The sequence below is a fragment of the Balaenoptera acutorostrata genome, chromosome 6, assembly GCF_949987535.1.
Source record: "Balaenoptera acutorostrata chromosome 6, mBalAcu1.1, whole genome shotgun sequence".
In the NCBI taxonomy this organism is placed as follows: domain Eukaryota; kingdom Metazoa; phylum Chordata; class Mammalia; order Artiodactyla; family Balaenopteridae; genus Balaenoptera; species Balaenoptera acutorostrata.
In genome coordinates, this window is record NC_080069.1 from 89132062 (window position 1) to 89155895 (window position 23834).

The window sequence follows — 23834 nt, forward strand, 5'->3', positions numbered from 1 at the left end:
AGCTATATATAGCAAAACAGTAACAGGCTCACAGATATAGAAAACAAACTAGTGGTTACCAGTGGGGAGAGGGAAGGAGGCAGGGCCAAGATAGGGATGTGGGATTAAGAGATACAAACTGGGGCTTCCCTGGTGGCGCAGTGGTTGAGAATCTGCCTGCCAATAATGCAGGGGACACGGGTTCGAGCCCTGGTCTGGGAAGATCCCACATGCCGCGGAGCAACTGGGCCCGTGAGCCACAATTACTGAGCCTGCGCTTCTGGAGCCTGTGCTCCGCAACAAGAGAGGCCGCGATAGTGAGAGGCCCGCGCACCGCGATGAAGAGTGGCCCCCGCTTGCCACAACTAGAGAAAGCCCTCGCACAGAAATGAAGACCCAACACAGCCATAAATAAATAAACAAATACTTTTTAAAAAAATGGCTCCCATGTATCCATATTAAACTGCCCTTTAAAAAAAAAAAAAAAAAAAGAGATACGAACTACTGTGTATAAAAGAGATGAGGAACAAGGATATATTGTATAGCACAGGGAATTATAGCCATTATCTTATAATAACTTTTAATGGATTATAATCTGTAAAAATACTAAATCACTACGTTAAACACCTGAAACTAGTATAATATTATAAATCAACTACACCTCAATAAAAATGAATAAATAAAAATAAAACAGCAACTCTCTCTCTGCATCACTTTCTATCCCCTGTCCCTGCTTAGTTTTCTTAGCATGTGTCACAATCTGAAATGAAATCACTTATTTATGTGATTTCACTAGAAGGTCTCGCCCACTAGAAGGTAAGCTTTTTGAGAGCAGGGATGTGCAGGCACTCAGTAGATATTTGTCGAGTGGGTTAATGAGTGAGTGGTATCACTTTAATTTCTGTCTCTGTACACAGAAAGCACTTGGCATATGCTTGCTCACTGGAGAGTCCTAGAATCCAGGCCCTGATTTTGAAGGTTCCAAGCCTGGTGCAGGCCCCTCCTGAACTTGGGGGTGGACGGTGTGTGAACTCCCTAGGATCCCCTAAGGAATCTGCAAGCCCTTCTCAAGGGCATGGTGGTATCATGACTATGGGGTTGGAGGTTTCAGAAGACTGTCAGTGAGCCTTCTTATTGTGGCCACAGCCATTTCTTCACCCCAGCCCTCCTATTTGTCCTTCAGTTCAGATCTACACACATCCCAGAGTCTTCTGCCCTGCTAGTGGGGAGACAGAGCCAAGGAAGCCCTGCTGTGACGAACTCATGGCAAGGAGGTGTCCACAATAATTGTTGCAGAGGAATGAGTGCACAACAGAGGCCAAGCAGACAGGCGCAAAATGCCTCAGCTGCAGCCCATCTGGTCCCAAAGTACTGGTCTGAATCTTTTTGCTCTTGGATCTGCTGCCTTGCCTGAACCTAGAGATATTCCTCAGAGTGAACAGGTTGGGCTTTCCACACTCCAATCCAGCTTCAGAGATTCTGGGAATCCCGGCTGGCATGAATAGCTTCTGAACAGAGAGTTAAAGCTATTTTAAGATTTCGTTTGTAGCCAGGGAGGGTGATCTGTGGGCTCTGGTGACTGTAGAAGATGACCCTCCAGATGACCTGTTCTTCTGATGGTCATGGCTCTCAGGCACAGTGTTGCAGCTGAATTGGAGTTGGGAGACAACGCAATATCACTTTTTCCTTGGCAGATGTGGATGCTCATTTATTTACATGTCATTTAAAACGTATTGAGTGTTTAAAATTTTTATTTCTTTAATTGAAGTATAGTTGATTTACAATGTTGAGTTAATTTCTGGTGTACAGCTAGGTGACTCAGTTATACACATATATACATTCTTTTTATATTCTTTCCCATTATGGTTTATGTATTCAGTTGTTATGTTATGACATAACATAACATTTTTTGTGATGTTTTAACTATATTCCTTTCCCCATGTGGTTTACTACTCTCCCCTCAACTCATCCCTCCACACCCTCCTTCATTCAAGGTGCTGCCTTTTTTGTTGTCTATGTCCTTATGGAAAGAATGTGATAGAGATGAAAGAAAAATCAAAGGAGTCTCTCTTGCTTTGGTGTCCAAAAATGTGTGCACTTCCATAGAGAAGACTCCAAGAATAGACAAAATCTCTGTGGGAGAGAGCAGGGCTTCCTGAACCCCATCCTCAAACAGAGAAGAGATTTCCCTGAGGCTGGAAAAAAGAAAAGACAAAGGGGAAGTCCTGATGATGGAGACCTTAGTGGCGTTCTGAGGGTCAAGCCCTGCCTTCTGGACAGAGCCCCAAGAGGTAAAGCTGAAGCCTGGGAGGAGGGAGCACCCTGATTCCCATACTCTTAGATGGCACAGAGGGGAAAAGAGCTTCCAGGCAGAAGGCCTGGCTGTCAGGAAGGAGAGCAGTAGCAGGAGCCACTGGCATGGGCTGATGACCACGGGTCAGATGCTTACCTCCATCATCTTAATGGGATGAGGGAGAAATCGAGGGGTGGACTCCAAAGACTATGTTTCTGCTCCTTTAGCAAAATGGGGATTTAAATTCAAAATTAAGCCGAGTTCTCTCTCTCTCTCCCTCTCTCTCTCTCTCTCTCTCTCTCTCTCACACACACACACACACACACACACACACACACACACACACACACACACACACATACAGTACTTCAAAAAGAAAGTTTATTGAGTTCCTACTGTGTACCAGGCTGGATAAGCCACATAGACACGGACTCTGGTCTCTAGAGTTACAGAGTCTCTCTGGGGGAGTAACACTCGACCTATTGGCCACGAGCCTTGGTGCTAAGTGGGCTACTGGAGATGTGAGCATAAGGCTGTATGATCACAGAGGTGGAAAGTGTATTCTTCTGAGAACTATACCTCAGGCTTCACAAACTTAGAAGATCCCAGTTTTGGGGTGTTCACAGCAGTCACCAAACTCCCAGAAGACTACTAGAGAAAGCCAGAGCTTGTAGATTCCTTCACAGGAGGACAACAGACACGTGGGCCACTCTCAGCTCCCAGAAGATTGCTCAGAGTGTGCAGGCTAGAGGCAAGGTGCTGGGATGCTGCTGTGGGACAGTCCCCTCTGGCTCTGAAGGGGCTCAGAATTCTCCCTGCTGCCCTGCTGCCCTGCTCAGTCTCTCCTCTGGTGACAAGTCCTCCACCCATAGGGACTGGATACACAGTATTTATGTCTTAGAAGTTGGCCTTCTTTCCTCAATGCTCTACTTAGGTCCCTTTCCTTCTCCACTTAAAAAAAAAATTGAGGTGTAGTTATTTACAATATTATATAGTTTCAGGTGTACAACATAGTGATTCAAAATTTTTATAGATCATATTCCATTTAAAGTTATTATAAAATATTAGCTATAGTCCCTGTTGCTATACAATATATCCTTGTCGCTTAATTTATACATAGTAGTTTGTCCCTATTAATCCTCTATCCCCATCTTGCCCCTCCCCCTTTCCCTCTCCCCACTGGTAACCACTAGTTTGCTGTCTATATCTGTGAGTCTGTTTCTTTTTTGTTATATTCACTGGTTTTATTTTTTAGATTCCACATGCAAGTGATATCATACAGTATTTGTCTTTCTCTGTCTGACTTATTTCACTAAGCATAATACCCTCCAGGTCCATCTATGTTGTTGCAAATGGCAAAATTTCATTCTTTTTAATGGCTGAGTAATATTCCATTGTATATATATACCACATCTTTATCCATTCATCTGTTGATGGATACCTAGGTTGCTTCCATGTATCAGCTATTGTAAATAATGTTGCTATGAACATTGGGGTACCTGTATCTTTTTGAATTAATGTTTTCATTTTCTTTGGATATATATCCAGGAGTGGAAATGCTGGATCATATGGTAGTTCTATTTTTAGTTTTTTGAGGGACCTCCATACTGTTTTCCACCATGGCTGCACCAATTTACATTATCGCCAACAGTGTACAAAGGTTCCCTTTTCTCTACATCCTCACCAACATTTGTTCTTTGTGGTCTTTTTGATGATAGTCATTCCAACACGTGTGAGGTGATATCTCATTGTGGTTTTGATTTTCATTTCTCTGATGATTAGTGATGTTGAGCATCTTTTCATATGCCTATTGACCATCTGTATGTCTTCTTTGGAAAAAGGTCTATTCAGGTCTTCTGCCCATTTTTTAATCAGGTTTTTTTTTTTTGATATTGAGTTGTATGAGCTGTTTACATATTTTGGGTCTTAACCCCTTACTGGTCATATCATTTACAAATATTTTCTCCCATTCAGTAGGTTGTCTTTTTGTTTTGTTGATGGTTTCTTTTGCTATGCAAAGATTTTAAGTTTAATTAGGTCTCATTTGTTTATTTTTGTTTTTGTTTCTCCTTCCCTACTTTTGTCACTGACAACTTATTTTCCTGGATTAGTGTTTCTCTGATAATTGTGACCCTTTTACTTGGCTGGCTTTTGTTCTCCTGGTAAAGATTTGAGGGAAACATCTTTATTTCATGAGCAACACACAATCTTGCTCTTTGGGTGGGCCAGATTTCTAAATTTTGGTGATTTTCATAAATTCTATTCTTTCCAATCAGAGCAACACTTCCTGCCCAGGTTCCCGGGTTCTGGGAGTGCAGGCCATTTAGAGAGGATTATCTAGCTCTGAAACCACTGTCCACATACAGATTTTTTTTTTCTTTCCATCCAGAAGGTCATTCATTAAAAATTTTTTTAAATTGTAAGTAATCATACCTGTTGCAATTTTTTTTTTTAAACTGCAGGTATTGCTTTAAAAAACAATTCAGTTTTGGAAGGGTAATAGACAAGCCTGGTATAAAATTCAAAATGTATAAAGCCAAAGTGGTGAGAAGCCTTTCCTTCCCTTTCCTCTGGTCAACCAGTTCCCCAGAGGCAATCTCAGCTACCAGTTTATTTTGTCTATGTATACATTATAAATCTTTCCCAGTTTGTTGTTTGCTTTGCAATTTATTTATTTATTGTCAGATTGATGTTATAACACTTTTATATAATCTATTATTTTTAGATCTAAAAATTAGTTTAAAAATGCATGCAATAACCCGCACACAAATGTTCATAGCAGCTTTGTTTGTAATAGCTTCAAACTGTGATCATCCCAGATGGCTTTTGACAGGTGAATGGTTAAATAAGCTGTGGTACATCCAACCATGAAATGCTACTCGGCAATAAAAAGGAATGCACCATTGATGCATGCAACAGCTTGGATGAATTTGTTTTGCAAAATGTTACCACTGGGGGTGTGTGACATAATAAGAAATACATATTTGGTGTCTGCCCTCCCCACTCCCCCTTTCCTGGCGCACAGCTCTAAAACCCTTGTAATCTCTGAAGTGGTAAGTGTGTTTTTGTTGTTAATGAGATGACCAGTGGCTGGAGGATCCTGGAAAGCTCCTAAGGATGGGGGACTAGTTTTTGCTTGGAAAGTCAACCATGTAATTAGAGGGTTGGAATTTTAAAAAATATGTATTTGTTTATTTTATTATTTATTTGGCTGTGCCGGGTCTTAGTTGCGTCATGCGGGATCTTTAGTTGCAGTGTGTGGGATCTTTTAGTTGTGGTGTGCAGGATCTAGTTCCCTGACCAGGGATCGAACCCGGGCCCCCTGCATTGGGAGCATGGAGTCTTAACCACTAAACCACCAGGGAGGTCCCGAGGGTTGGAAGTTTTAGTCAATCATGCCTACATAGTGAAGCCTCTATAAAAAACCCTAACTGAAGCTTTCGGAGAGGGTGCTAAATACATCAAGGTGCTGGGAGGGTGACGGTCCTGAAGAGGGCACGGAAGCTCTGCGCCCCTTCCCATACATCTTGCCCTATGCATCTCTTCCATTTGGCTGTTCCTGAGTTGTATCCTTTAATAATAAATCAGTAATGTAGTAAATAAACTAATTTTTCTGAATTTTGTGAGCTGCTCTAGCAGACTATCGAACTCAAGAAGGGGGTCATGAGAACCCCTGATTTATAGCTGCTTGGTCAGAAGTACAGGAAGCCTGGATTCCAGATTGGCATCTGAAGTGGGAGCAGTTTTGTGGGACTAAGCTCTTAACGAGTGGGGTCTAATGCTAATTTCAGGTAGATAGTGTCAGAATTGAATTGAATTGTAGACACCCAACTGGTGTCAGAAGTGTTCAATGTGAGTAGTAGTACAGAAAAAAGTTTTGTTTTTTTTTCCAATTTAGAGAGAAACTGAGCAAAGCATACAACAGAACTCTCTGCATTATTTCTTACTACTGCATACGAATCTATAATTATCTCAATAAAGATTTCAACTAAAAATACACAAAATAGAGTAGTATAGAAAGTAAACACTGAATCTTCTTTCCATACCTTATCCTAATTCCATTTTCTAGAGAGAATGTTAACACTATAAAGTATATCCTCCCAGACATTTTCCTATACTTACACATTTTTCTAAACAAAAATGGGGCTGTGTTTTTGTTTATATCAATAGCTTATTTTGTTCACTTAAAAAACAGACATTGTTTCATGGCGTTTAGGGTTGCCAGATATAGCAAATAAAAATACAAGATGTTCAGTTGAATTTGAATTTTGGATAATGGACAATTTTCTTAGTGTAGATATGTCCCAGTATGTTGCCATTTTATTTGGCAACCCTAATGGCAGTACACTTACCTAATTCTTTTGAAAAATTGGTTGCATAGTAGTCCACTGATATTTAGCCTTTTCCTATTGATGAGGGTATCCTTTAGATCAGAGTGTTCATCATAATTCTCAGTAATTCATAAAGTCTCTTATATTTGTATGGTACCTTAAATTATTCAAACTTCTCATATTTCATTCAACAAAAATTAACTGAGAATTACAGCAGAAAAATCCTGGGCTTTGGATTCCTGGCTGTTATTCTTATCAGATACTTAAACTTCTTGAAATTCAGTTTCCTCATTTGTAAAATGGGAATAAGAATACCTACTCTGCAGGATTAGAAGTAATGTGTATACAACCCCTAGTAGTGCCTAGCAGAGAATGGAACTCAAGAGATAAATCATTGTTATTTACAGTAATGTTAAAATCCTGTGGTAGGTGCTAAGGGATAAACAGAATTAAGAAACATATTCCTGGGCTTCCCTGGTGGCGCAGTGGTTGAGAATCTGCCTGCCAATGCAGGGGACACGGGTTTGAGCCCTGGTCTGGGAGGATCCCACATGCCGCGGAGCAACTAGGCCTGTGAGCCACAATTACTGAGCCTGCGCGTCTGGAGCCTGTGCTCCGCAACAAGAGAGGCCGCGATAGTGAGAGGCCCGCGCACCACGATGAAGAGTGGCCCCTGCTTGCCGCAATTAGAGAAAGCCCTCGCACAGAAACGAAGACCCAGCACAGCCATAAATAAATAAATAAATAAAAATTAAAAAAAAAAAAGGTTGCTAAGAGAGTAAATCCTAATAGTTCTCATCACAAGGAAAAAAAATGTTTCCCTTAAAAAAAAAAAAGAAACATATTCCTGACATTTCTGGGTTACTTTTAATTTTGAAATAATTTCAAAGTTATTGGCAAGTTGCAAGGATAGAACAGAACAAGGAATTCCCACATACTCTTTACCCAGATTCACTAATTCTACATTTTGTCCTATCATCATCATCCTCCTCCTCCTCCTCCCCCCCACTGTCATGTTTTCCTATGAACAAGAACATTCTCTTATACAACCATAATTTAATTATCAAAATTAGGAAATTTAACAAATTCCCAAAATAGTTTTCAAATTCAAATTCCTGAAGTATTTTTAATAGGTTTTTTGGAGCTATCTCCTTTTCTAGTAGGACTATGGCCCAAAACTTAATTTTGTGTGGCTTCCTATTTTCTCTTGGATTGGATATAAGAATCAAGGCATGGGTGCTTCCCTGGTGGCGCAGCGGTTGAGAATCCGCCTGCCAATGCAGGAGACATGGGTTCGAGCCTTGGTCCGGGAAGATCCCACATGCCGCGGAGCAACTAAGCCCGTGTGCCACAACTACTGAGCCTGCGCTCTAGAGCCCACGAGCCACAACTACTGAGCCCTTGTGCCACAACTACTGAAGCCCGTGAGCCTAGAGCCCGTGCTCCGCAACAAGAGAAGCCACTGCAATGAGAAGCCTGTGCACCGCAACGAAGAGTAGCCCCCGCTCGCCTCAACTAGAGAAAGCCCGCGTGCAGCAACAAAGACCCAACACAGCCAAAAATAAATAAATAAATAAATTTATAAAAAAAAAAAAGAATCAAGGCATGGTTTGTAGCCTGAGGTGTGCTAACCTGACTAGCCTCAGAAGAGAAACAGCATTGCTATGAACGGACTGAAGCCTTTGCTTCCCATCCCCACTGATGACTCAGCCGCAAGTGGTGCTGACATTCAGGCATTCATTCCACCACCAGAGAAGCACAGCTCTCGCCCTGCCTTGCCAGGCTCGGATACTCTTATGCTGGCAGAGTGGCTGCGTGCGCTTCCTCTGAAATGCACAACTGCTCATCTCCCTTTCCTGGTCAGCACCCCTCCCAGCTCTAGCCTGGCACACAAGGCCCTTCACAAAGGGTTCCCTGATTACTGGCTCTTCCTTTCCTGCCACACCACTTGTCTCCTGTGCTCCACCCAACATACCTTTCTCCCAGGAGACTTGTGTTTTCTTGCCTCTGTGCTTCTGCACATAGAGCTCCCACTGTCTGGGGAATGCTCTTCCCTCGTCAAATTTTTCTTTTTCTTTTTCTTTGTTTTTCAAGGCCTAACTCCAGTACAAAATACTTCAATCCCCTGGTCAGAAATAATTGCTCCCCATTTTCAGCTCTAACCAGCATGGCTGAGTGCACTTGTATTTGGTGCTTCTGTCTGGTCTTTTATTAAAGTTGGTTGTCTATGGATCTGGCTATTCTGTCTTTGAGATTCCTTGGGCAGAAGACACATCTCTTTTCTTCCCTTTTCTGGCATTGCCCTGAACAGGGTGAGGCATAGGGTAGACACTGGTGACTGATAAAAGAATGAATAGCATGAATTACCCTGTGTGAGAGGGGCAGACACTTGGTTATAGAGATGATGCATATAAGTCCACATTAATCGTTCAAAAAATTGTAGAGGGTTTTATTATTGCTGCTAATGGTGTTATTATTGGTAGAGATGTTACATTCCAAATGGCCTGACCCACCCAGTTAGTGACTCAAGAAACAAGGAGCAGCAGAATCATATCCAATCTCCTTATTGTCCATTTGAGGAAACAGGTTCACAGAGGGGCAGGCACTTCTATCAGGTCAGGTTCCACAGCTCAGAGCCCTGCCTCCTTGCACTGGACTGTTTTGTCTTGCAGCCTAATTACTCTCCTTAATTCAGTAATACTCAAGCTCTTTTGAATATGTACACTCAACATAATTTTGAAAAACTTTAAGTAGATATCTAAATTTTCTCACCATACTTTTAGTAATAATTTTTATAACCTCCTTTATTTATATAGAATTCTAAGTTAAAAACTGTTATTTTCCTTAGTACTCTTAACCATGTGAGGCAGACAGGCTTGACTATATTAGCTCCATTTTACAGGCAAGACTGGAAACATTCCCATATTTAGTATAAGACAGATCCAGGATATAAACCCTGGGCTTCCACACTCACAGCTGCTCTTTTCCCATGACTTTTTTTTTTTTTTTAATTTATTTATTTATTTTTTTTGGCTGCTTTGGGTCTTTGTTGCTGTGCGTGGGCTTTCTCTAGTTGCAAGCGCGCAGGCTTCTCATTGTGGTGGCTTCTCTTGTTGCAGAGCACGGGCTCTAGGCACGCGGGCTTCAGTAGTTGTGGCACATGGGCCCAGTAGTTGTGGCTCGTGGGCTCTAGAGCGCAGGCTCAGTAGTTGTGGCGCACGGGCTTAGTTGCTCCGTGGCATGTGGGATCTTCCCGGACCAGGGATCGAACCCGTGTCCCCTGCATTGGCAGGCGGTTTCTTAACCACTGCACCACCAGGGAAGTCCCTCCCATGACTTTTTGATACATCATTTTAAAGTCATCTGATTTTACAATGTTTCACAGTATCAGAGTAACATCTGTAACATCTAATCCTGGCAGGTTAACTCTTGAGCCAACCAATTTAATTACCTCATAATCTGGCACATTTTAAGGCACTGTTAATACCTCCAATTCAATCTCACAGCTATGTTCGTAATAGGGAAGAACATTTTGTATTCTATTACAAGTTAATCAGTAAAGGGATGTTGCCTATAAGCTTAAATTATACATAACGGCCAATCTCTGGGAGCCCTGCCTCCCAGGTAATGAGCATTAAGCTAAAATACCTTTGTTTAGCTGACCAGGCTCACCTGTGAACGAATAACACATTCCCCTCTGGAGGCTGACGGGAACCAGGAAGTGTTTGACTTTATGCCCTCCCCTTTCAGTATAAAAGAAGCCTGAATTCTAACTCAGGCAAGATGGTTCTTTGGGGCACGAGCCTGCCATCTTCTCAGTTTTCTGGCTTTCTGAATAAAGTGGCTATTCCTTGTCCCAACAACTTGTCTCTCCATTTATTGGCCTGTTGGGCGGCAAGCAGTATGAGCTTGGGCTCAGTAACATGTTTGAGCGTCCCATGAACCAAAACTGCAGCAGAGCTGATCTTAAAGGACCAGGGGACACAGTAATAGTTAAGCATGTTTTCAGCTCTTAAGCTGGGCCTGGCACACCCTCACCAACTGCTTAGATGGCAAGTTGAGGCAACTAAGTGAGTGACAGGAGCAAAGGGAAGGCCCGTTTAGGGGTGGCCACCGATGACAAACACAAGCAGGGTCAGACCCTCTTTTTAGGTCTAACACCTCCAGGAGTGTTGGTCCACATTATTACTTGCAGGGTAGACGGCAATACTTCTGGAGTCTAGAATATATAAGGAAAGGGTCCAATTAAGCTGCTCGCCTGCAGCCTAAAAGACCAAACAGTGCTAATTTCATCCATGCCAAACCAAGAAAATGGTTCACTCTTTCCTGATTTCGGTTTAAGAAGAGGACTGATCATCAGGGAAACCAGAAAATTCCATCCTGAAGCCCAGCAGAACTAAATGGTGGGCATTTCCCTGAGTCATAGATGGCACAGGGACTCAGTAATCTACCACGGTGTTCTTAAAAGGAAACACTCATTTGGCTTGAAGGGAAAAAATTACCTTGGTAAGCTTTGGTCTTCCATAGGACACGGAACCAGGAGAGACTAGGAAGGTCAGAGCCTGGGTGACCAATCATGATAGTGCAGGACTTCTTCACATAAGGTGCATGGGTCCCTGAGTAGGGTCTACAAATACTCTAAACTTCCAAGAGAGAATTGGAGTTTCTGCATGTTTTCCTGGGGAAAGCGTCCTTTCCTTCTCATGGATCCAAGAACAGGTTAAAATCCTGAGCTAAAGAAAAGCATTAAGCCAGCTGCAGGCAAGGATAAGGAAGCCATCAGATACACTTAGAGCTCTATGTAAGTCTGAGAGCTCACAACGCTGTCACTGAAGTTAGAACATGGACTCACAGCAGAGACAACCGAGCACTGCTTTTGTGCTCTTCTCTCTAATTGTACTTAAAATTCTTTCCAAAACAAGGCCTTAGGAACCCCTAGGTTCAAATATGTCCCTGGGGTTGGTCAACTACTGTCTTGTATTCATGCTTGGGTATTCATTCACCAACATTAAACCCCAGGATAGAAGATGTGACAAAGCATGCCTCCTCCATGGCATGAGTCTTCTGCTGGTTTCAGAGGTGGATGGTGACCAACACCAAAAATACACAGGAATGTTTCCTTGGACCTGGGGTGAGATGAAAAGTGCCTGCCATGACTAGCACCATCTTTTCCCTGACACTTCCCCTCCAGTTTCTGAAGATATAGTAGAAACTAATCTTTTTTGAAGATACTGGGTAACAATTCCATAAAACAAAAACACATGCTTCCAAATGCACTGTGCTTTCAGATATTCTGGGTTTAGTTCAGCTGCCGGATGACCTGACTGATGCTTTCTCCTCGATAGCCAGGTGAGCCCACCTCCTTGAGGAAACCCACTCTATTCTTGGTAGCCTGATGGGCCACTGAGAGTTGGAAAGGGCGCAAAACCCCTGAGATCGACTGAAAATTCTTCCTCAGGAAGGCAATTTCATGAATGATGTCTCCCAAAGCAAATGAAACCAAACTTCCCCAGGTGCTCCTCAATCACTGTGTCGTCTGTCGGATGGTTTTGTTCTTGACCTTGGCTTGTCCACGTTTCAAGATGAGTTCCCAAACAGACTTCAGATTTGGAAATCCCCAGGTCATATAAGGTTCCACTATCCAAAGCGTTTTTATGGTTTTAGGGGTTACTTTCACAAAGACACCACTGAAAATCTTATTCAGGGGAAGTCTTGCAATGGTCCTCTGCACCAGTGAACTCACCCCATTAATCCTTTGGATGCATACAACAAAGGCCAAAGAATATTTATCTGGCACTTTCAAGCCATGAGGTTTCACTTCTAGTCGTCTGAGGCGCACCCTGTCACATAGCTGCTGCCAGGAATGATGTAGGAACCATTCTAGTTGCTTAAACTTGAGCCCCTTTCCATTCCTCAGTTCCTTCTTGTGCAAAAGCGCCGGCTTTGCCTGGGTGGCTTTGAGGGCCTGATAAGCCTTCCTCTTTTTCAGGAGGTTTTCTGGAACCAAAGGGATCTTCCTTCTTTGCTCTTCCTCCATCTTTCCCATACTGCGGCTACTGCTCATGCGCAGCCCCACCGGGTTGGGAAGAGAGGACCGGCTCTATGTTTACTTGACCATAGAGACGTCTATTCTAGCTCAGGGGTCCCCAACCCCCAGGGCGCAGACCAGTACCCGGCCATACAGCAGGAGGTGAGTGGCCAGCTAGCGAGAGCGAAGCTTCATCTGCCGCTCCGCATCACTCGCATTACCGCCTGAACCGTCACTTGCGTTACCCCACCTCCCGCCCCATGTTCAAATTGTCTTCCACGAAACCGGTCTCCGGTGCCAAAAAGGTTGGGGACTGCTGTTCTATCTCATGGCGGGGCGACCAGGACTGATGCGCCTTCTTAGCAGCAGTGAACCGCGGAGGCCTTGCTAACCCTTATTCCTGCCGAGAGTTGCACAAAACTTCCTTCGCACTGCCTCCAAGCTTTTTAGAGCTGTGTCATCTTCAAAACCCAGCCCTTTCCGTTTCAGCTGTATTCTCATAATGCTGGAGGTCAGGTTATAAACACTGAATGGCTTCCCACCATGCATTCTCTCGTTATAATTTTAAATAGTCACAAAGGTTTTAATTTTTGGATTAATTGTAAATATTTTAAAAAACAATTGGTTATTGTAAACCTCTGAAAGTAAAGCTGTAAGTCCTTAAAAGATATCCAATGGATTGGAAATACCGGAATGATTTGATACCCACTATTATCCGATGAAAATTACACGAACAAAATAAACAATTTACTTTTTTTTAAAAAAAGACCACCTTCTTCCTCATTCTTTTTTTTTAAAAATTAATTAATTTATTTTTATATTTTTATTTTTGGCTGTGTTGGGTCTTCATTTCTGTGCGAGGGCTTTCTCTAGTTGCGGCAAGCAGGGGCCACTCTTCATCGCGGTGCGCGGGCCTCTCCCTATCGCAGCCTCTCTTGTTGCAGAGCACAGGCTCCATATGCGCAGGCTCAGTAGTTGTGGTGCAGGGGCCTAGTTGCTCCGCGGCATGTGGGATCTTCCCAGACCAGGGCTCGAACCCGTGTTCCCTGCATTGGCAGGCAGATTCTCAACCACTGTGCTACCAGGGAAGCCCAACAATTTACTTTTTAACTTGCTTGTTTTCCCTCTTTTTTTCTCCTAACTCATATTTCGGTTCCACAGAACGTTATCTTAGTGTAATTTTTTTTTTTTTGCTTGAAAATCTTTTATCCAGTGCAATAGCACACTTCATTGCAATAAAAATACATATATAACACTATTCCACTTCACAGGTAGGCAGAGCAGAAAAATTCAGGGCAGTGAAACTACACTGTATGATACTATAATGGTGGAGACATGTCATTATACATTTGTCTAAACCCATAAAATGTACAACACCAAGCGGGAACCCTCATGTAAATTGTGGTCTTTGGGTGATAATGTAGGTTCATCAGTTGTAACAGATGTACCACTCTGGTGGGGGATATTGATAATGGGGGAGGCTATGCATGTGGTTGGGACAGAGAGTTTAGGAGGAATCTCTGTACCCCTCAGATTTGCTGTGAATCTAAACCGTTCTTTAAAAAAAGAGTGTATTTAAAAAATACATATAGGGCTTCCCTGGTGGCGCAGTGGTTGAGAATCTGCCTGCTAATGCAGGAGACACGGGTTCGAGCCCTGGTCTGGGAAGATCCCACATGCCACGGAGCGGCTGGGCCCGTGAGCCACAGCTGCTGAGCCTGCGCGTCTGGAGCCTGTGCCCCGCAACGGGAGGGGCCGCGATAGTGAAAGGCCCGCGCACCGCGATGAAGAGCGGTCCCCGCACCGCGATGAAGAGTGGCCCCCACTTGCCGCAACTGGAGAAAGCCCTCGCACGAACCGAAGACCCAGCACAGCCAAAAATAAAAATAAATAAATTAATTAAATAAATAAATTAAAAAAAGATACAAGTCTTCTTTAAAAAAAAAAAAAAACATATATAAATTTATACTTAATATTTTTTTCTTTCCTCTTGCTATAATTTTTTTTTCCTTCTGGATTATCATTACAATTGTAATTCATACAGCCCATGAAAGTCACATAAATAATGACCAAACAGTAAAACGTATTAGAAGGACTTCTCCTGTGATGCTAGGTAGGTGTTTCTGGTACCTTGAGCTATCTAATGGACAATTTGTCCCCTGGGGGTTTTATTCTTCGTGGCAACATATTTTAGTAAGATTTTTAGAGGGGAGAGGTATACTTGTCTTTTGTTGGATGGGAGAAGGGCCACTGGGCAAGGGGAGGACGAAAATGAGAACTGTGACTACTAGCGACTTCTCTGCAAATCAATTTTAGGAAAGAGAACTTAAAGTTGAATTATGTAAAAACTTTGTATGTTCACGGCACCACGAAAATCTTCACGTGCCCTCCGGGAAGGGGCACTCCAGGTCGAAGACCAAGGCCTTAAGTTACCTCTCAGCAAGCTCCAGAGGTCTCTTGGCCATCCCACTCCCTGGCCAGCCCTCCCCGCTACCTGTCCTAGGGCGACTGCGCCCCCGCCTCGCTGCGACCGCCCAGACGCCGCTGCGTCCCCGCCCCTTCCGGCGCGCGAGGTTTGATTTGCTTGGCGGGCGGAAACGGCCAGAGCGTGACCATCCAAAAAGTTCCTAGGATCTCTCTGCGCTCGCCGCTTCCCTTCGGACGGCAGGTCGGCGCGTCTGTCTTTCTGCCTGGCCCAGTCCCTCCCGGCCCTGCGCCCTCAGGTCAGTGTGTCCCGCGTGAGTGAAGGCCGGGGTCCCGGCCGTGCGAGGCGCGGGGGACGGCGGCTCGGGCCCAGAGTGCTTCTGGCTCACAGGAGACTGGGGAACTTCACCGGAGTCCCACCTTATGAGCACGGTTCCTTGGATGAGACAGCCTTTCCGACCCCTGGTTCTCTCCTCTGTAAGTGGGATAGGGGTCGTATCCGCCTCCGGGTTATCGGTGAGGTAAAGCGCTTGCCACCTAGGAGGCTGTGATAGATGTGAATTCCCATTCCGTGTTTCCATGACACTGACGGTCTCCGGGAAAGAAGTTCAAAGAAGGGTTTCGAGTTATTTCTGTTCGTACAACTCAATTTACTAGGCAGTTCAGTAAAAAAGGAAATGTGTTATGTCTTATCACCCCCTTTTCAGAGTCCAAATCCTTCCTTTTCCTTCACCTTCCCAAAGTAGTGGCTTAAGAGGCTTAACACTAAAAGGGGAATGTGCGCCGAATGCTGTAGCACTAAAAGGAGTGACCCACCGAGAGACCAGTGGGAAAAAGGGAGACTTCCAAAGGAGGGCGTCCCAGGAGAGTGATCAGGCCTCTAGCTCCTAGGATGAATAATTGTCCTTGAGCTTCACAATTGGTATTTCTCCTTGGTAGTGGAAAGGGGGAAGGTAGTGCCTGGAGTTTTGCTTAGAGCCCAGTGTTCCTAACTTTTTTGTTCATATTTTGGGTTCTATCTCTGTTGTGTGGGATAAATCAGAAACATCCTTACTGCACCTTCATGGGCGTGTCTCACCAGTGGATCTGTCCTTTCAGTATATCTACTATGGACCAACCAGATGGCCAGATCAGTCCCTTACTACCTTTGGGAGTGAATGCCTCTTTACTGGTGCTCCCAGAAGCCTCTGCAAGGGAGCAGGACAGTATGTTAATTAAATGTATTACAAGGCCACATTATATGCCATTCTGTATTTTACTTCTCATTTGAAATATCCTCAGCATCAGTGTCACACCAAGCTTACTAGATAATGTAAATGTATTACACAGCAGGTAATAGCATAGCCCAGATACGACTATGTTGGTAGGAAAATGCCCCCAGTTTGTTGCTATCTTATAAAATTTACTGATAAACTTTCTCCCACTATCTAGGCAATTCCTTCTTTCCTCAGAAAAGTTCAAGACCCCAATTGTATATAGCTCCAGTTCTTCTACTTAGTCACATTCAGAAGGACATTCAGGTGTCTGGGGTCTAGTTTCCTTCTTCATTATCCACAGCTGGGAGGCTGTCTTCCACATTGACTGATCGTATACCTCCTTTAGCAGCAAGTGGGTTACTCCAGTCAAAAGTCTTTCATGTGTTTTGTATTTCCAAACTCTAGAGGATAAACAGGGAGAGCACTTCAGAATATTTAGAACCAGCTCCACTTCCACAAAATTTAAAAGCCAAGTAAAATCTGCTATCATTATAGCAGTTTTGCAATGTAAACACCAGTTTTCTCATACAGTAGCAAAAATGATGTTCCCTGGATTCAGTAGATACAATTTAGGGCCACATTGGTATTACTCACCTAAAGACATGGTGTGATTTGAGGGAAGGGGGTAGATAAGAAAATGGAAGGAAGAAAAAGAGGAGGTGTGTGATTTAGTCTTACGCTGGTGTGAGTTGATCTCTGCTAGTTGACTGGAGGCCATAACCTGGAAGTTCAAAACTCATTTGGGAAAAATCTGTCAAGAAGTTGGTTTTGACACTCTTATATCCCTATCTGGGAAATTGAATTCCAACATCATACCAATTGCTTTCTCTTTCTGAGTGTGGCAATTTGAAATAGCCCAGTCCTTTGTATGGAATTTAGGCATGTGCAGTGGTGGCAATTAGGAGTCTTACTTATACTTCCTAAGGCCTACTTCTTTCCCTTTGTCCATTTCCAGCTCATGTTATTTTGTTTGTTTCTTTGTTTGTTTGTTTTTTGGCCGAGCTGCGCAGCTTGCAGGATCTCAGTTCCCTGACCAGAGATTCAACCCAGGCCACGGTAGTGAAAGCCGGGAATCCTAACCATTAGGCCACCAGGGAACTCCCTCCATCTCATGGTTTTTAAACTTTGAAATGTCTGTTTGTGTTTCCTCTTTAACCCCTGGGTTCTGAATACCCCAGTACTGCATTAGTTGGGGCTTTGCTCTCTAAAGGAACCTGATAGCCTACTTTTATAGCAGAACACTTTCTAAACAGATTTATAGCCTAACATTCCCCCATTTCCAAAGTCCTGCTCATTCTCTTCTCCATCATCAGGATCCCAAAGATTTCTTAGCCTTGTGTTGACCTCTATACCTTTGCTGCTATTTTTGCCTGTTTTAAAAATTCTTAGTCCTGCGATTCCTGTCTTTTGGGGGTGTGGTTCCACTTCATTCCCAATTTGCTCCAATAACAAATGCCCTTTAAAAGGTTTCTGAATTAGTAAGCATATTTCTAATCCTGTGTCTCAGGTGCCCAGGGAGAATAAATATGTCCTCTGTGCTGTCTCCTTGCCTGGAACAACTTTTGCCACTCCAGTGGAAGCAGAAATATTTCATTTTATATCACCAGCTTTCTGCTAGTATCAGGACCTGTCTTTGCTTCCTTTGTTTGCCTACGCTGTTGATGCAGATTCAGCTAGATTAAAAGTTCCACCTGCTTATTAAGTTGGTCCAATGCCACCTCTTCCTAGGAAATGACTAATATTGTTTATTGGATCAGAATGTCTTTTGCCCATGATCTTTATCTTTCTTGCTATTTCAGCTTTGACATTGCTACTAAAACCTTTTTTTTTTTTTAAGCTGATTTTTTTCTTGGGTTTTGATACTTTTCCTTCCAGAACTTCTGCTCTAGTGTTCATTTCACTGCCCAAATTTTTGAAGGCTTTTTACTTGCTAAATAACATACCTTTTATCTCCAAGTAAAATGATTCCTGGAATCAGAGTGCTTTAGGCATTTTGAAAGGAAATTTAAAGGGATCTTAAAAAAAAAAATCCTCTGTGTCTCTTGGGCTTTTGATAATTTCCTTCATTTTTTTCTCCACCTCAGTTTAAGAAGATTACCCATCTTCATTGTAGTAAGGATCTTCCCTATTGCTCTGTCTTTTCCTTTATAAACTCACCACAGTCCTGAGGTTGAACTCATACTCTAGGTCTTCCAAAGTCATACCGTTATTAAGGTTTAATAACATGCTGGCCACTCAGCTCTGGATGAGCCAGGATGAAGGACAGAGAACTTGAAAGTAGTAAACATGGTGTTGGCCACTTAACCAGTCCCAGAGCCTTCAGCAGACTTGCTAAAGCTCTGCCTGTTGGTGAAGGGAGACTGTCTGGCTCTAGAAATGAGCACTAGCACCAGGTTTCCACTACTGAGAGGCATTAATTAAGATGTATGAGTTTTGCCCTTTCCAGGTAGAACTTTGCCCAAGTCCCAGTTGGCTATGCATATACTTACCTAATCTTTCTAAGTGTTACAGAGAGTGGGGTCCTGGGATCTTGAACTCTGTGGTGCCATCCCTAGTCCAGTGCTAGGGCACAGAAGGAGATTTGTGCACAGGAGTCAGACCAGGCAAAGGAGTTTATCACTGGCTGGATCTTGGACTCAAAGCCCTTTGTGAACTCTAGAGCCCTTGGTGTGCTGTGCTGACTCAGTGACCTCCACTTCCCTGGACCCCCTCTGATTCCTGCGTGGCTTTCTAAAGGGTGTGGAAGCATCTTTTTCCAAGGTTGAAATCTCAAGTCCTGTCCTGTCACACTAGCCTCTAGGAAGAAGAGCTCCTTAGAGAAACTGTATCTATATAGGTTCAGAGAGCTTGCACCCCATGACTACCTATAAGAAAGCTCCACTTTGCAGTACCTAAACTCAGGTCCTAGGACTTAACCTATATAGGAGCACTTCCAAATTTATTTAGAAATCTACTTCCTAGAAACTTTCTTTTTAGTAGTGTTGCTTTTTTCCGTCCTTCTTGGCTTCCATAAAACTATTCGAATTCTTGCTTTTCTAATTGTTATCTCCATGCTCTTCCTCTTGCCACTCAGAGCTATAGGTCTGGTATGGGTGAGGCCTTATCTGTCTTAATTGTCTGCCTTTCACTTTACAGTCTTTACTGTAATTGATTTTGTGTGTGGTGTGAGGTAGAAATCCAATGTTCTTTTTTCCCATATGCCTAACCAATTGTCCCCGCTCCAAATCTGCATTTCCTTTTCCTGGTACCTCTGAAAGCAGTTTCAATTCAGTACATGTCAGCCTCTTCTTCCTCTGGGATCTTTGCACCTAAATTCCCTCTTTCTGGAATGCTCTTCCTCTCATTCTTTTTGGGTTAACAATTCCTGTTAAGGCCTATCAACCACAGACCATTAGGGACACGTCTGTAATTAAAAAACAATTAGGTACACTTAGCTTGCTGCAGCAAGAGAAACCATACACCCTAGGATCTTGGGCATCTCAGTAAGAGTGAGTTGAAAGGGGCTTATAGGATTTGGGCTTGTGCTGGGGAAGCAAGGACCAGTTTTTTGTTTGTTTGTTTGTTTGTTTAGTTGCGGCATGTGGACTTCTTAGTTGTGGCATGCAGGCTCTTAGTTGTGGCATGCGAACTCTTAGTTGCAGCGTGCATGTGGGATCTAGTTCCCCAACCAGGGATCGAACCTGGGTCCCCTGCATTGGGAGCACGGAGTCTTACCCACTGGACCACCAGGGAAGTCCCAAGGACCAGTTTTGGAATGGATACTGTCAAAGAGCAGGAGCATTTCAGCATTTGGGTATCTGAGGAAGCAGGAAGTGGGAGGAACGAGGTAGTGCTGAGGATGTCCTTGGTGAGAAAGCAGCAGTCTGTCAAATAAAGGAACATTATCATTTTAACTGCTTCATATAGAAACATTGTTTACATGGTCCTGCACAGTTCCTATTGGAAACATTGTTGAAGTTTTGATGAGAAGGGCTGATTTTCTTTTTCTTGCTTCTCATTCTTTGAGTTAGATCTTGACTTAAACGTTACCTTCTCAGTGACCCATTCTAACCACTGTTGCTTATTTTCCCCAGTATTTATTACAAATTGTATTTATTTATTTATTTATTTGTTTATTTGTTTATTTATGGCTGTGTTGGGTTTTCATTGCTGCGCGCGGGCTTTCTCTAGTTGCGTCGAGCGGAGGCTACTCTTTGTTGCGGTGCACAGGCCTCTCATTGTGTTGGCTTCTCTTGTTGCGGAACACGGGCTCTAGGCGTGTGGGCTTCAGTAGTTGTGGCTCGCAGGCTTTAGAGCGCAGGCTCAGTAGTTGTGGCGCATGGGCTCAGTTGTTCCACAGCATGTGGGATCTCCCCAGACTAGGGATCGAACCCGTGTCCCCTGCATTGGCAGGTGGATTCTTAACCACTGAGCCACCAGGGAAGCCCTTTATTGCAAATTATAATTATTTAATTCATTGTCTGTTAATTTGCCTTTTGTCTTCTCCACTGGAATGCAAGATGTATGAGGGCAGGAACCACATTTCTTCTCTGTTATATCCTTGGTGCCAAGTGCAGGTCTGGCACATCATTGGTGCTCAGTAAACACATCTGTATGGATAAATGAATGAATACAAGAAAGTTCAGAGTTAATAGTCTGATTGCATTAGCAGTTCTGCCAGATACACTGCTAATCTCTAGTTAAAGTCAACTAGGAGCTTATCCTCCCCAAATAAGACAAAGCTGGTATGAATATGACTTCATGTGTACTCACCCCATGGTGTTTTGTAATTGTAGTTAATTTTAAAACTCAGGAAGGCAAAAATCAAATAAGACCTCCTAAGACTTTTACAACTAATTTTTTATTATTTATTTATTCATTTACTTATTTAATTTTTATTTTATATTGGAGTATAGTTGATTTACAATGTTGTGTTAGTTTCAGGTGCATAGCAAAGTGATTCAGTTATACATATACATATAACCATTCTTTTTCAGATTCTTTTTCCATACTGGTTATTACAGAATACTGAGTAGAGTTCCCTCTGCTATATAGTAGGTCCTTGTTGTTTATCTTTTTTATATATATTAGTGTGTATGTGTTATTTTTATAAATTATTTGATATATACTTAAGAGTATAGGGACTTCCCTGGTGACGCAGTGGTTAAGAATCTGCCTAGCAATGCAGGGGACACAGGTTCGATCCCTGGTCCGGGAAGATCCCACATGCAGCTGAGCCGTGTGCCACAACTACTGAAGCCCACCCACGTGCCTAGAGCCCATGCTGTGCAACAAGAGAAGCCACTGCAATGAGAAGCCTGCGCACCGCAACAAAGAGTAGCCCCTGCTCGCCACAACTAGAGAAAGCCTGTGCACAGCAACAAAGACCCAACACGGCCATAAATAAATAAATAAATAAATAAATAAATAAATAAATAAATAAGAGTATATGTAACACACGTAAGTTGTGAAGCATAATAATAAAATATGTATCTCATTACATATATCTTAAAATTGTATATCATTGGAGTCTTAATTTGCATATCCCTGATGACTAATGAAATTGAGCCTTTTTTCATGTTTTTATTGGTTATTTGTGTTTCTTTGTGAAATGCCTTTTTATTTCATTTGCTTATTCTGTGGGGTTGTCTTTTTCTATATTGTTGTGATGGAGTATATGCATTCTGGATAAAAGTCCACTGTTATAAGTGTTGCAAATATTTTCTCATATTTATGTTGTTTTTTTCTTAAATGATGTCATTGGATATGCAGAGGTTCTTAATTTCAATGTTATTTAATATTTACTTATTTATTTAAATAATGCTAGCTTTTTAAAGTTTATCTATCTATCTATCTATCTATCTATCTATCTATATTTTTTGGCCTTGCCACACGGCTTGTGGGAGTTTAGTTCCCCGACCAGGGATTGAACTCAGGCCCTCGGCAGTGAGGGCATGGAGTCCTAACCACTGAACTGCCAGAGAATTCTCTGTTATTATTTTTTATGATTAGCACTTTCTGTATCTACTTAAAAGATCCTCTTCTATCCTGAAATGATGACAATATTATATTAAAACTTTTAAAGGTTTACCTTTCATATTTAAGTCTTTATTTGATGTGGAATTGATTTTTATGTATGGCGTGAGATAGGAATCCATTTTCTTTTTATATGGCTAATCAGTTTTTCCAGTATCATTTATATGCCTAAGACTTATTTGTATTTGTAGTTACAAGAATGAAGGAGATAGTCTCTCTCTTTTGTTTTTTATATGGTAGCTCTATTTTTATTTTTTAGGGATCTCAATAAGAATGAAGGAGATAGTCTCTTAATAGTTCCTTTTTTGATCATGTACTGTTTTTGTTTTTGTCTTATAGGTTCTTTTTATAATTTTGAGTAAACTTCCAGGAGGACTATGAAAGATTATGATGAACTTCTCAAATACTATGAATTATATGAAACTGTTGGGACAGGTAATTATTTTCTTCTTGGAGAGGAGAGGTCATCTATTTGAGAGTATAGTGTATTTGGGCAGCCAAGAGCTTTTTAGCCTAACTTACGTAGTTTTAAAATTCAACCTATTTTAGTAAGAAGAAGTGGAGCAAGAGAGAGGAGAGTTGTAGGAGGGGCCTTGTGGTTCATTTTATTTAGAATAAAAGTCATTAGAGAGTTTTGAGCCAAGTAGTGGTCTGACCTTTTGTTTTTAAGGTTCACTCTGGCTGCTTGGTTGTGAAAAGACTGGCTGGGAGAGGGCAAGGACGGAAAAACATAGATGTTAGGAGGTTATTGCAATAATTTAAGTGAGTGATACTGGAGATGATGGTGACTTGGATGGTGATAGAATTGAAGGTAGTGAGATTCTGTGTATAGAAAGAGGTGGGATTCTGTATACAGACATACACATATGTACATATAAGTATAGTTTATTGAGGCATAACATAGTAAAATAAGCAAAGTGTACTAATTTTGGTGGCGTTTTTGTACACATATACCCATATGTTCCCTGCTCAGATCAGGACATAGAAATTTCCAGTCAGTGCCTGCCTCCTTTCCCCTAAGGTAAACATTAATATATATTTGAAGACAGAGCCAGTGTGATTTGTTGGAGGGTTGGATATGTGGTGTGAGACAAAAGGGAAGGGCTAAAAATGGCTTCTGGATTTTTGGCCTGAGCACCTGGGACGATGGAGTTGCCATTTACTGAGATGAGAAAGATCATGGGAGGGACTACCAGGAGCTTCTTTTTAGAAGTACTAAGTTGGCGGTTTCTTTTAGATACCTAAATGTAGACATTTATCCAGCTTTTGAGCCAGTTTTGAAACATAATTGCTTATTTTTACAGTTTTAACACTGAATGGAAATTTCATATTACTTGTCTTTTGTCTCTCCAACTTTATATTGTGTTCTGACAATGTTAATTATAAAGCAGGTTTAATTGCAGTGTTAATTATAAAACACATTTCTAAAGAATGAATTCTTTTTTCCTACTTCTTCATTGCAAAATTAAAGATATCCTATCATGGCAAAGAAGAGTCTTTAGTTAGTC

At 42.3% G+C, this 23834-nt stretch overlaps 1 protein-coding gene and 1 pseudogene across 6 annotated transcripts in view; one reads left to right on the plus strand and one right to left on the minus strand.

Annotated features, from left to right (window-relative positions):
• Window positions 1-11902: 11902 nt before the first annotated feature.
• On the minus strand, window positions 11903-12667 carry LOC103008248 (60S ribosomal protein L7-like 1; annotated as a pseudogene).
• A 2546-nt stretch (window positions 12668-15213) lies between these two features.
• Window positions 15214-23834, plus strand: part of MELK (maternal embryonic leucine zipper kinase) — an 82607-nt gene continuing 73986 nt past the window's right edge. For 2 of the 6 annotated variants that reach the window (XM_007197008.3, XM_007197002.2), the window contains exons 1-2: window positions 15220-15354; window positions 22666-22761. In XM_007197008.3, the coding sequence (XP_007197070.2) occupies window positions 22704-22761 (58 nt within the window). In that variant the 5' untranslated portion in view covers window positions 15220-15354; window positions 22666-22703. Of the gene's footprint in view, window positions 15355-15377; window positions 15533-22665; window positions 22762-23834 lie in introns of those variants that run through there. The other 4 variants (XM_057547554.1, XM_057547556.1, XM_057547557.1 and 1 more) reach the window with 3 other exon arrangements.